This window comes from Pistacia vera, unplaced genomic scaffold, assembly GCF_008641045.1.
Source record: "Pistacia vera cultivar Batoury unplaced genomic scaffold, PisVer_v2 Contig364, whole genome shotgun sequence".
NCBI lineage: Eukaryota > Viridiplantae > Streptophyta > Magnoliopsida > Sapindales > Anacardiaceae > Pistacia > Pistacia vera.
The window spans coordinates 182,890-195,277 of NW_022196184.1; the positions used below are offsets into that span (position 1 = coordinate 182,890).

At 33.6% G+C, this 12,388-nt stretch overlaps 2 protein-coding genes across 2 annotated transcripts; one reads left to right on the plus strand and one right to left on the minus strand.

Annotated features, from left to right (window-relative positions):
• Window positions 1–3,277: 3,277 nt before the first annotated feature.
• Window positions 3,278–9,102, minus strand: LOC116140166 (agamous-like MADS-box protein MADS9). The gene is made up of 8 exons (XM_031425790.1): window positions 8,725–9,102; window positions 8,551–8,617; window positions 7,095–7,156; window positions 6,883–6,991; window positions 6,724–6,744; window positions 6,571–6,615; window positions 6,063–6,317; window positions 3,278–3,651 (listed from the first exon to the last, which is right to left on the minus strand). The coding sequence occupies exons 1-7, from the start codon at window positions 8,910–8,912 to the stop codon at window positions 6,174–6,176; spliced, it is 636 nt and encodes a 211-aa protein (XP_031281650.1). The 5' UTR covers window positions 8,913–9,102; the 3' UTR covers window positions 3,278–3,651; window positions 6,063–6,173.
• On the plus strand, window positions 3,488–4,549 carry LOC116140144 (B3 domain-containing protein At2g36080-like). Its single transcript, XM_031425767.1, is given in 3 exon segments — window positions 3,488–3,851; window positions 3,854–4,213; window positions 4,353–4,549. Coding segments are annotated over 3 exon segments (921 nt in total).
• Window positions 9,103–12,388: the final 3,286 nt, after the last annotated feature.

Consider the following 12,388-nt stretch of genomic DNA (forward strand, 5'->3'; position numbering starts at 1 on the left):
CCGTAAAACCCTAACTCCCGCTACATGAAATCTGCCTCTTCCTTCTGGACCAGCATGTGTTAAATACGCATGCTCCACTCCTTGATCATCAGCCATCTGTCTTTGATTCTCCATAACCGAAAGATCGCAAGATCAATTCTAGAACATTCTTCAAGGTTAAGAGCTGTCGAACCAAACAAAAATGAGAGAGGGAAGGAGTCTGCGCAAAAGTGTGAAGACCTAATTAGATAAGTCATTAGGTTGGCCAAAAACGACGTCGCATGAGTGTTTGACTAAACAGGGAAAAAACTGACTTCCACCGTGGCAAATGAGAAGCCACATCATCACAATCACACAAACACCAAACTAAAATACGGTCAAAGCCTATTTGATTGGATTTATCTATTGGTCGAATGAATTTATTGTCATTAGCCTGTTTATAAATTTTTAAATAATCTATTTTACGGCTTATGAGACAAGCAGAAAAATAACTTTGTTTTATAAATTTGATTTAATTTATTGTTGTTTATTAAAGCTTTTTCTAGTAAATTAATACTAGAGGGATTTTCTTAAAAGCTAATCCTAATATAATAAACCCTTCTTCTAAAGTTGTAATAAATTATACAAGAAAAGATAATATTAAAATGAAAGTGATTAATTATTAGGGCCAGGGGTCACCGTTGTTGATTAAGAGTTAGTTTTAGATATGGAAATAGATAAGAGTGAATGAAAAGTTGTTTGTATTAGAGGAATTATGTAAAGCTCTATAATTGTAAGAGATTAACAACTTGTCCAACCTTTTGAAGGGCTGAAAAGGGTGTCTGAATCTACCTGGAAACTAAGGTGGATTTTGTCTGAAACAGACATATCTCAATGACTAAATAAATAAAACATGACATGAAGATTGATGAAGAAGAAGAACTATATATAATATAAAAGAGAAACAAATAGCCAGAGAGAAATGTAAGTGTGAGGAGAGGATTGAAACACGACTTAATAAAAATGGCCTAAAGGGGTTTCCAATTGGACAAATCTTATCTCATCTTTCTGCTCATTGGAAAAGGAAAAGGAGAGGGATCTATGGGATTTTATTTCAGACCTCCCAATCGTTTCATTCTTCTCTCTTTATAAAACTAGGAATGGCCAAACATCAATAATGCTGTCATGCACGTGACTATTGTCTCTTCTCTTTATTCATTTTCATATATACATTTCCTCAAATTCATTTTATATATTAAAAATATGATCAAATACAAGACCCAATTCATTTAAGAACCACTCCTTGGTAATATTCCTAACACACCCATTTGTTCTTTTTTTTTTTTTTTTTTACTATTATTTCAAGGATATTTGTTATCTCTATCACATGCTTGTAAATGTTTACCCTACCATCAATCTCAAAAGTAGTGGAAAATGTTTGAAATTTACTAGTGAAACTAATGTTTGCATTTGTGTAACTTAAATTACTAGTTTGAATATAAGATAATGAGTAAACAACTTTTTCCCACCCAAGGTTTGTCTTAATGACAATTTCTCACCCACAAAGTTTCAAACTACCACTTTCCCACCCAAAGTTTGTATTTCATTAATACCCAAGCCAATGGGTCGAATGGTGGTGATCAATTGAATATTCACCATCGAAGTCAATTGGAAATCAACTTAGAACATAAAAACCTAGTTTTGCGGAAAGGAACAATGTTGTTGATTTATAAACCACTCAATTCTTGCATTATAGATTATGAAAATTTGTTTTTTACTAATAAAAAAGCGTTTTTTAAATTAAAAAAAAAAAAAAAAAACCAGAAATAGAAGTTACCCAATTGGTGAATAAAAGATGATGAGCAAGAGAAACCCAAATGTAAGTTGTTAATTAGATATGGAATTTAGTTAATGATTAACAAGTTATTTTCCCAATTGTTGGGTTAAATGAAGATCTGGACAGCCCAAAAGATAGCACAGCCGTTGGATGGAAGTTTCAGGTTGGACCCTCCCCCAATTGACTTGTTTGTCAATGTATAGTAACCTGGGGTGTTTCTTAAATTTGCCAATAAAAATAAAAAAATTAATCAATTAATTAAATATTTAGCTCTCTTTCTTTCTCAAGATTCATGTAGACTAGAGATATAGATATATACATGTTCTCCCCAGCAGGGCTGTCTCTAGAACATTTGTGACTCTAGGCAGGAATTACTTTGAGACCCTCTAATAATATAAGCATATATTAAAAAAATTATTATTATTATTATTTTTTTTTTTTTTGCCTTTTGAGATGAAAAATCACTAGGAGAAATGGACAGCAATCGGCAAGCTAACAAGGTTAGGTCGGTGGGGGGTTTTGAAGAGTAGATGTTAGAGAAGTGATAGGTGGTGAAATGAGTGATTTCCAATGTCAAGATTGATAAGAAAAGAATTGAGAAGTCACAGCCTAAAAGGTATCGATGGCCTGCGATTGGCAAAGTAAACGGATAAGGTATGATAGGGGTTTTGGTGAGAGAGCTGAGGGGAGGAAGATGGTGGTGTCGGGGAAGGCCAACAATGTCGGGTGCATGTCAAAAAGGCTGGAAATGGTTGTCATGTGGTGGAGTTGGGTTGCGAGATTCATCAAAAATTAGTCAAATCGAGGGCTATCAAGGTTGGGAAATGATAAAATGATGATTTTGGTGAGAAAATCGACCGGAACCAAAATTGACCGAAATCAACTCCAAACCACTGGCGACAGAAGAGGGTTGGAGATGATTTATGTGAATGTCAAATTTTGGGATTGAATTGGAGGTGAGTAATTTGAGATATGTAAATGACTATTTTAGTCTTCCATTATTAAAAGAGATTCAATGTGTTAATTTAAGGGTATAAACTAGAATATATAAAACTAGAGGTACAAACTTGCTATTTTGTTAAACTTTGGGTGGGAATATATGTAAAAAGTTTATAATAAATTTGAGCTTTTTTGGCTTTTTTTGGGGGGTCCCTTGACTTAGATAAGAAATTATAAACCATTTTCATTTTTGTAAGATATTAAAAAAAAAAAAAAAATTTATAAAAAATTTGGGCCCCCTTTTTTTTTTGGGCCCTAGGCAGGCGCCTCACTTGCCCACCCTTATGCCGGCCCTGACTCCCCAGTTCGGTAAAATTATTTAAACGCAATAATTTATTTTAATATCCTCAAAATCTTAAAGTGAAAAAACAAGTACATGAAATTACACTGAAACTAATGATTGAATTTTTCATCACGCAAAACATTAAAGTACTCTCGTACTAACTCACAATTCTCCTTCTTCTCTCTCTCGTTTTGTCATATCTCTTCTCTTTGCTCCATCAAATATCCCCACACTTTCTTCTTCATCAACACCATAATAAGTCATCCTTTGCCCCCTCCACTCCTCTCCCAATTTCTCCCAATTTATTTTCCTTCTCACTTTCTCGCCTTCCAATCATGTCCATCAACCATTTCTCCACTGACTTACAAGAAACCCCCTGCTGGCCTCCCCACCAACAACAATCCTTAAATATGGAATCCACTCATCAACATCACAACTCTTCTTCAAAGCAGCAACAACAGCAATTCAATTCTTGGCCTTCCCATCAACAATTCTTCCACCATCACCATCCTCACCGTCATCATCAAGGTTTCAACTTTAATCTTAACCAAGATAACTACTGTGGACAAGAACAGGAGGGGCAAGATGAGGCAGATGCCCCTCCTGGCACCAGCCAAGAACGGGAAGCCGAGGTTGAGAAAGAACCCATGTTTGAGAAGCCCTTAACTTCGCGAGACGTGGGGAAGCTCAACCGTCTGGTGATACCCAAACACAACGCGGAGAAATACTTTCCACTCGGCGGCGGTGGCGACGCAGGGGACAAAGGGTTGTTACTGAGTTTAAGGATGAGTCCGGGAAGTGCTGGAGTTTTCGATACTCGTATTGGAACAGTAGCCAGAGCTATGTGTTGACGAAAGGGTGGAGCCGATACGTCAAGGAGAAGAGATTAGATGCCGGCGATATAATTCTTTTCCAGCGCAACAGGACCGATGGCCAAAGGTTGTTTATAGGGTGGAGACGACGCGGCGCTACGGTGGCCCCGGATTCTACTAGCGGCAGTGGTAGTGGTGGTGGTGGTGGTAGCGGCGGTGGCGGTGGGTGGAGCATAGGGTTGTATTCAGGCTCACCACATCCTTATCCTCCTGCTCAACCCCATGGAATTACTGTGCCACACCAACCTGACTTTCTTCATGCAGGTTTGTGTTTCTTTAATTCTTATTATTATTATTCTTTATTCCCATTTTAGCCCTATTCGTAAAAACAGAAAAAATACCTCTAGGGTAAATAAATTTTTTACTTAATTGGATTTTACATTCACGCATTGTGCCATTTCAGGGTTTGTGGTGGAGAACCCAGTTGGAAATTCGAAGACTTTAAGGCTATTTGGGGTGAACATGGAGTGCCAGCTCGGTGTGTATCGACCCTCGATGATTCGTCGATGTCTAGCCATGGTCAAGCCTGCGGTTACAGCCAGCAGCAGCAGTTTAATTACTCTCAGGCATATTCTTCAAACCGTCACAATCAGATGGTAGGCAGCTCCATTTTAATTTTTTTTTTTTTTTTTTTTTAAGACAAAGTTTAAATGTTAGATAAGCTGCGAGTGATATCCTTGTTTCTTCTAAGGAGACAGATTAATTTAATAATATGGTTTATAATTAATTAGTGAGGCCAAGAATTAAGGCTGAGTTTAACACATGGCTAAATTGTGTAATTTTTAATTAAATTAAATTTAAATAAGATTAGGTAGCTGATTCAAGTGTAAAATTATAGTTTGTCATTAACGCTAATCTCTATCTGTCAATTGAAATAGGATATCACTTTCTCCCAAGATGTCAACCAGATGATGAGAAATCGCCAAGGATAAGAATGGGGATGTGACGTTCAGGATTTGACTTCAATTGAAACCCCACTTGGAAGGTCAAGAAATTTTTATAAATATTTTATAGAAAAAAAAGATTATAAAAATGTTCCAAAAAAAAAAAAAAAACCTGATTATGACGAGGGGTAGGGGCAGTGGGGGGCCTATGCCCCAGAAGATGATGAGATGAGAAAGAGAGGAATCCATTTGGGACCTGTTGAGATTCTGTCTGAAGATTTTTCATGAAGAAATTTGATTAAGGTGGTGGTGGTGGTGGTGAAGGTGAATGTGGTGGGGGTGGGGGTGGGTGGAGGTGGACTTTGAATAGATGGGTGACAGCCCAGTAGGCCATGTATGTGGGTAACCTTTTCATTTTCCATTTTTTGTTTTTTCGTTTGTATATAAACATTATTTTTGTATTAAAAAATGAACAGAATATTTAATCACATTATGCTTAAAAAAAAAAAAAAAAAAAAATTGAAATTGATCCACTAATAAATACAAAATTTATAACCTTATATGCTAGTGACAAAATGATTGGATATAATTATATGGTTGGTACATATTGTTATCAATGAATGACACCTCTACCATGTGGTACCTAAATAATCCGAATATAAAGAATCCATTTGATTATGCCCAATTATACCCTAATTATAAGATTAGTCATTTTAATTAATAAGTGGACAACTGATTAATTAAGTATTAATCACATTGTAGTTGAATTAATAATTTCATTAAACATGATAATTGTTCCATTTGATCTAATTAATTATTAACTAATAAACTCATTGACCAGACCAATTCATCTTCATACGAATTTATAATCAGAGATTTAAGGTAGGCTTTCAATACCTAATTATTTATCATTAATAACCCTTGGATTAAGCTTTAAACCATAAATTAATTTAAGTTGCACATGGCGGTGGCTGCTAATTATGGGGGATTTTACACAAATTACAAGTTTATTTTAATCTATTAATATTTGTATGTTCAAATTATATGCAATTTCTTTAATTAAATTTATATTATTTAATCTCAAATTCAGTCCACGTAATAAAGCAAAAGAGAAAAAAAAAAACAAAACTGAGAACATATAAAGAAGATACAGAGATTAATTAGAGTGTTTTTCACAGCATAATTGAAGTTAAACCTAAGTGAAGTTCCCATTAAACCTACACAACACAAAGTGATGATACCATACATACCACAAGTGTAGAAGCCGATAGAGTTCATAAACCTTATTACAATAAATTGTACTACTAGAGGCTTAATTATGGAGGTTATAATTTAATTAATTAGATCCTTTTTTGGAGATTTGGCTGAATAGGCTGAACGCGAAAGGTGAAGGGCATCTGTGAAGTGTAGTGATCAGTATCAATCTCTCTCACATTGCTCTCTATTGTCATCTCCCGCTGTTCTTTAGCAAGCTCCTGTTGCCCCTGCACATAATCATCATCAAAAACATAGACAAGAGAAAGTTATCAAAATGCTTTATAAATAAGCTATGCATTCTTTATATATCTTAAAATATATTAATACGATGAACATTCATACTTCAAGAAAGTGTGGACCTCTATTGAAAATCTTATTTTAAACCAATGTTGAGTTTCTATTTATATAATAATTTTTTTCTTCTTAAGATGCAGATTTACTTCATATTTGACAAAAACAGAAGATGAATATATGATATACCAGAACGAAATGGAGATATCTGTGCTCTTCCTCCAACACCTTTCCCTGAAAGTTCAGCAAAAAACTGTCCAAGTTAATCTGATATGAAAATTTTCATCCATATTTAAGAACATAACAAATTTACTTATAAGTTATTGTTTTATTTGTACATACATTTTTCCTCATCCCCTCTATCTTCTCGTTCTGTCACCAAGAAAAAAAGAGAAAACATCATAAACAACAGATTTGAGAACTCGTTTAAGTTGCTGGATATATTAAGAGCTTCAGTAAGTGCATAAACATATTTAATCATATTATAATCAAGTATTAGACACTACTAGCCTTTTTCTCACGAATACCGGAGAGACCATTTTCCAGTGCATCCTCCATGGCCATTAGCTCTTTGTGGTTCAAGGATGTGATGTCCTCTCCTTTGAGGTGTCTGCAGAACCATGTTATAGAGTTGAAATAATATTGAAAGAGAGAGAAAAGAGAGAGAGAGAGAGATAAAATTAATTAAGTTTAAAGTTTTTAATTATTATTACCTGAGCTTGATTTGCATGCTATCATTCTCTTTCTTGATTCTGTCAATTTCATTGTTGAGGTTCTGTATCATGAGTTATTTTCATATTTTTCATCAAAAGAAAAACCTTAATAGATAATTTAACTATAATCATCAGACAGAACAATACAAAACAAAACTTCATCATAAAGGGAAAGACTCTCCTTAATCCTCCCCAAACCCCAATACAAGAAGAGAGAGAGAGAGAGATCATGAACAGATCTATGTGTAATCAACACTAACCCTCTCTCTTGACTTAAAAAACCCTAGAGATATCTCTCTGAATCAGGTAAAAGAGGAGATTAAAAACAGATTTATCATTGTTTAATTATGTGACTTGAAAAACTAACTACCACACGGTTATTACAATCTTTGCAAGGAAAAGGAAGGGAAATAAATGACTTTTTATTACCAGAGGGTCCAGATCTGTTCATCGTTGTTATATACTTCATATATAGTTTAATTTTATGATTCTTTTTTCTATAAATAACAATAAAATACTCAGAGAGAGAAAGAGAAGAAAATGCTACAATACAGATCTGTTCATATAATCCATACTTGAGGTTTCTTATCATATTTTTAGCAAAAGAAACAAGCCATTTAACCTTTTACGGACATGCATGAAACATGAGATTCTTTCAGAGAAAATGATGGACAAAAAGGGTTGACGAAAAATATATTAATAATATTTTATATTTTATATACCTCATGCTTAGCATCCCAGAGCTTCTTTCCAGATTGTTTGTGATATTTGTCCAGAATATCGACCAAACTTCATCATTAAAAAACCACAATTTTTCAAAACCCATTAATAAAAAAGAGGTTAAACGCAAAGAAAATCCATCAAAAATCAAAGAAAAAAAGCAGAAATTAAATATACGTTGTCGAAGGGCTACAGTACTCATAAATCTTCNAAAGAAAGACTCTCCTTAATCCTCCCCAAACCCCAACACAAGAAGAGAGAGAGAGAGAGAGTTCATGAACAGATCTACGTGTAATCTACACTAACCCTCTCTCTTGACTTAAAAAACCCTAGAGATATCTCTATGAATCAGGTAAAAGAGGAGATTAAAAACATATTTATCATTGTTTAATTATTTGACTTGAAAAACTAACTACCACACGGTTATTACAATCTTTGCAAGGAAAAGGAAGGGAAAGAAATGACTTTTTATTACCAGAGGGTCCAGATCTGTTCATTGTTTTTATATTTGATGATTCTTTTTTCTATAAATAACAATAAAATACCCAGAGAGAGAAAGAGAAGAAAATGCTACAATACAAATCTGTTCATATAATCCATACTTGAGGTTTCTTATCATATTTTTAGCAAAAGAAACAAGCCATTTAACCTTTACGGACATGCATGAAACTTGAGATTCTTTCAGAGAAAAAGGGTTGACGAAAAATATATTAATAATATTTTATATTTTATATACCTCATGCTTAGCATCCCAGAGCTTCTTTCCAGATTGCTTGTGATATTTGTCCAAAATATCGACCAAACTTCACCATTAAAAAACCACAATTTTTCAAAACCCATTAATAAAAAAGAGGTTAAACTCAAAGAAAGTCTATCAAAAATCAAAGAAAAAAGCAAAAATTAAACCTACGTAGTCGAAGGACTACAATACTGATGCATCTTTCCAGAACTCGAACAGATGATGAGAGAAACCTCAGTATCACAGAGTACACTTATCTCTTTGGCTTTTTTTAGGATCCCATTTCTTCTCTTTGAGAAAGTCACTTGTCTGTTGCTTGAGTTCTCAATCCGCTTGATCTCAATCTTTCCTCTCCCCATCTCAGTAATTTTTTCACCTTCTTCTTCCTGTTTTGATTTGTTGATGAGAGATAGTTGCTTTACGATAAAGAAGATGAGAGTTGGTTGCTTCAGACGATGAAGAAGATGAGAGATAGACAATTAAAGATGTTGGAAGTGGTAATAAAGGAATAATCTATAATTGGTTTGAGTTTAAGAAACTTTCTCAGTGGCAGAGTTAGGCCATGAATGAGACAGGTCGGTCTATTATTCAAAACTATTGGAAAGTGTGTTTGTGGATTGTGATTGAGTGGACAAATGTAGTTGACTACAAAACATGCACCTTCTCCGTATTTTCATTATTCAAAACTATAATTTGAATAAATGTAGTGGACAAATGTAGTTTGAGTTTAATAAACTTTCTCAGTGGCAGAGAAAGCCACCCCTCCTCCTTCCCATCCCATTCTGCTAATATTTGATTTTGCCTACGCATGCCTGGCCCTCTGATTGATTTCATGAGCCTTTTACAGTCTGGCCTAACTGCCAGAAAAACAGTGGACGGGCCTCTTCTATCGGTTTTGGTTTTAAATTTTTTATCTTAAACAATTTTGTGGCTCAAACAAATTCAGATGTTGCTTCCTCAGTTGGAAACTGGATTCATTCTGATACTCATACACATGCCTCGGGGAATTGTTATTTTTTTTTTGTTTTTTTTTAATATTTAATTGAATTTTTATGGTTTTTTTTTAATAAAACTTATGACAATGCCAAATTTATTGTAGGAGGAGATTGGAGTAGGCCAATTATGGGATCCGGTGTCCATGAAATTAAAATTCTTTGTCTTTGCAGGAACAATATTCTTATTTCAATGTGTCAGATTTTGCTGTGTTTTGGTAAATTAAAAATGAAATTGAAGCAACCTTTAATCATATTCTCAATTATAAAGAAATAGACAAAAGGGTCTCACTTGTCAGCAAATTTAATTATTTTAGGATAATCTTTTTGTTTGGCTTTGTTAGTTCCTTCTTAACCATTGGTCTCTATGACTCTCTCTGCATCTAGTTTTGTGAGACTGATTTTTTTAATCAAAAGAGTTTAGTGTACGAGGGAATATGGAACTTGGACAAGACAACAGATTGTCTTAACTTGTTACAAAACTAACATGCCTCATTTATTGTCTCTAGGGGTTTATACAATTTCCTTCTCATATTTGATCAAAGTACACAACACACCCATGGATGGGTTACTTTACCATAATACCTTTTTTTTTTTCTTTTTAATTATATATTCTTTTCAGTTTTAATTTCTTCATTTTTATTTTCCTATATAACAATAATATTTATTCACCAATTTTATATACTATATTACAATTGAACGCAATAAACTAAACATAAAAAAACTAAATTTAATTAAAAAATATGAAAATAAAATGGGAGAGAATATAAGAATAAAGGATACTAAACTTTTTGAACAAGTTTTAGATTTTTTTTTTTTCCTTCAATTTTTTATAGTTAAATAAAATTGAAAAGAATATATAATTAAACAAAGAGTGTTAACTGACCAATTGTTTTGTTTCAGTTGTTATCTTCTGAAAGTTTCGGTAACTCAAAGGTTTCCCAAAGCTTTAGGAGGAAAGGAAATAAACCATCTCTAGGTTTGAGCTTGATACGTAACATCAAATCAACATCGGTCGTACGTACTAGACACGTGTCAAGATAGAAGTGTGTGCCCCATTATCTAAGGAAAGAATAATGATTTTCAGAGTAAAAAACTGTCAACCTAACTCTTCATCAACAGGAAAAACCCTAGCTAGGGTTAATTTGGAGCTATGGCTCAACTTAAACAACTCACGGGGGACTCTCTGAACAAAACATGCACTTAGGGATGCATTTGTTTGTACTTTGTACATAATACAACCTCAAGCACACCTTTTTTTTTTTTTTTCATTAATTCTTCAGTACTAGTACATCTACTGGGACGAATATGATTCCAGAGTCAAAAACTGTCACCTAACTCTCCATCGAACGGGAAAAACCCTAGCTAGAGTTGGAAGTTGGAGCTACGGCTCAACACTTAAAACAACTCCATGGAGGACTCTCTGAACAAACCATGCAACTTAGGGTTGCATTTGTTTGTACATAATACAACCTCCAGCACACCTTTTTTTTTTTTTTTTTCATTAATTCTTCAGTACTAGTACATCTACATGGGACGAATCGAACGGAAAAACCCTAGCTAGAGTGGAGTTGGCGCTATGGCTCAAACACTTAAACAACTCCATGGAGGACTCTCTGAACAAAAAATGCAACTTAGGGCTGCTTTGTTTTTGTACATAATACACCTCAAGCACACCTTTTTTTTTTTTTTAATTTTAAAATTTCTCTTTGATTTTGGGGAAAAATTTAAAGATATTATATTGCTATAGATGATATCTAACTTACATAAATATGCTTTATTGTTTGAAAACGTTTTTACAAAGTGCAGGTGCTCCAAATTAACGAATTATAAATTCATGAAGATCTCAAATTCAAAATAAGTATAAAATGCCTTTACTGATTGAAAACATTTTACAGGCTGCCAAAAGCAACACAACTTACTTTTTCTAATATAGTTTTAGATGGATTTATCAAATAGTTGTTGAATAACATAAAAAAATATTGATACTTTCTTAAACTACAACCATTATAAAAAGTTTAGTGTTTAACTGCTCATGACACTGAAATTTGTTGCAAATATGCGAGTTTGTACATTAATCATGATTCATGATTTTTTTTCTTTTTTTTTTTTTTTATGTCTAAGGGTATTTCGATCAGTTTATGCGTATTCAACTAACTTCTGATACCTTGAACGCTTTAGTGACTACTCATCATTACCACTACTCTAACAATCGATGAGATCTGAACTCAGGATCTCTGAGTAATACATTCAAAAGTCCTTATCCAGCCACTCAACTACTCAAAGTTAGTTAGAATTTTAAAATTGAAAGTTGATTAATTTTAAATGGATTTATTAAACAGTTGTCATAAAAAATAGTCAATATATCTTAACTACAACAACTACTATATTGGACCGAAGTTTTAGTGCTTTGCTGCTAATGACAACACAATTTGTTGCAAAAATACGCGAGCTCGTATTTAATATCTGTTCATGAGTTTAATTCATAGTTCATTGAGATATGCAACAAATATTCACGCCATAAGCCGACTTATTTCGGTATATTTTCAAAATCAAGATCTTCAAAAGTAAACCAGCGGCAGAATGATGATAATGAATTTTACATTTAATTTCCTCGAAGGGTCCATGTCTCAATATGTTTTTGTTGGCCAATCACCTGCCGCTCAATTTTTGCTTCATTGAATTAGTAATGACTTGTCGTATCAGTAACTACTATCGTCCTTACTTGGGAATTGCATGATTTGTCATTTTTACAGAAGTTTAATGACCCCCAATAACAATTCTAGTGACAAAAGAATGTAAATCATACATTTTGATTCAATCAGCTAATTAATATATGTTAT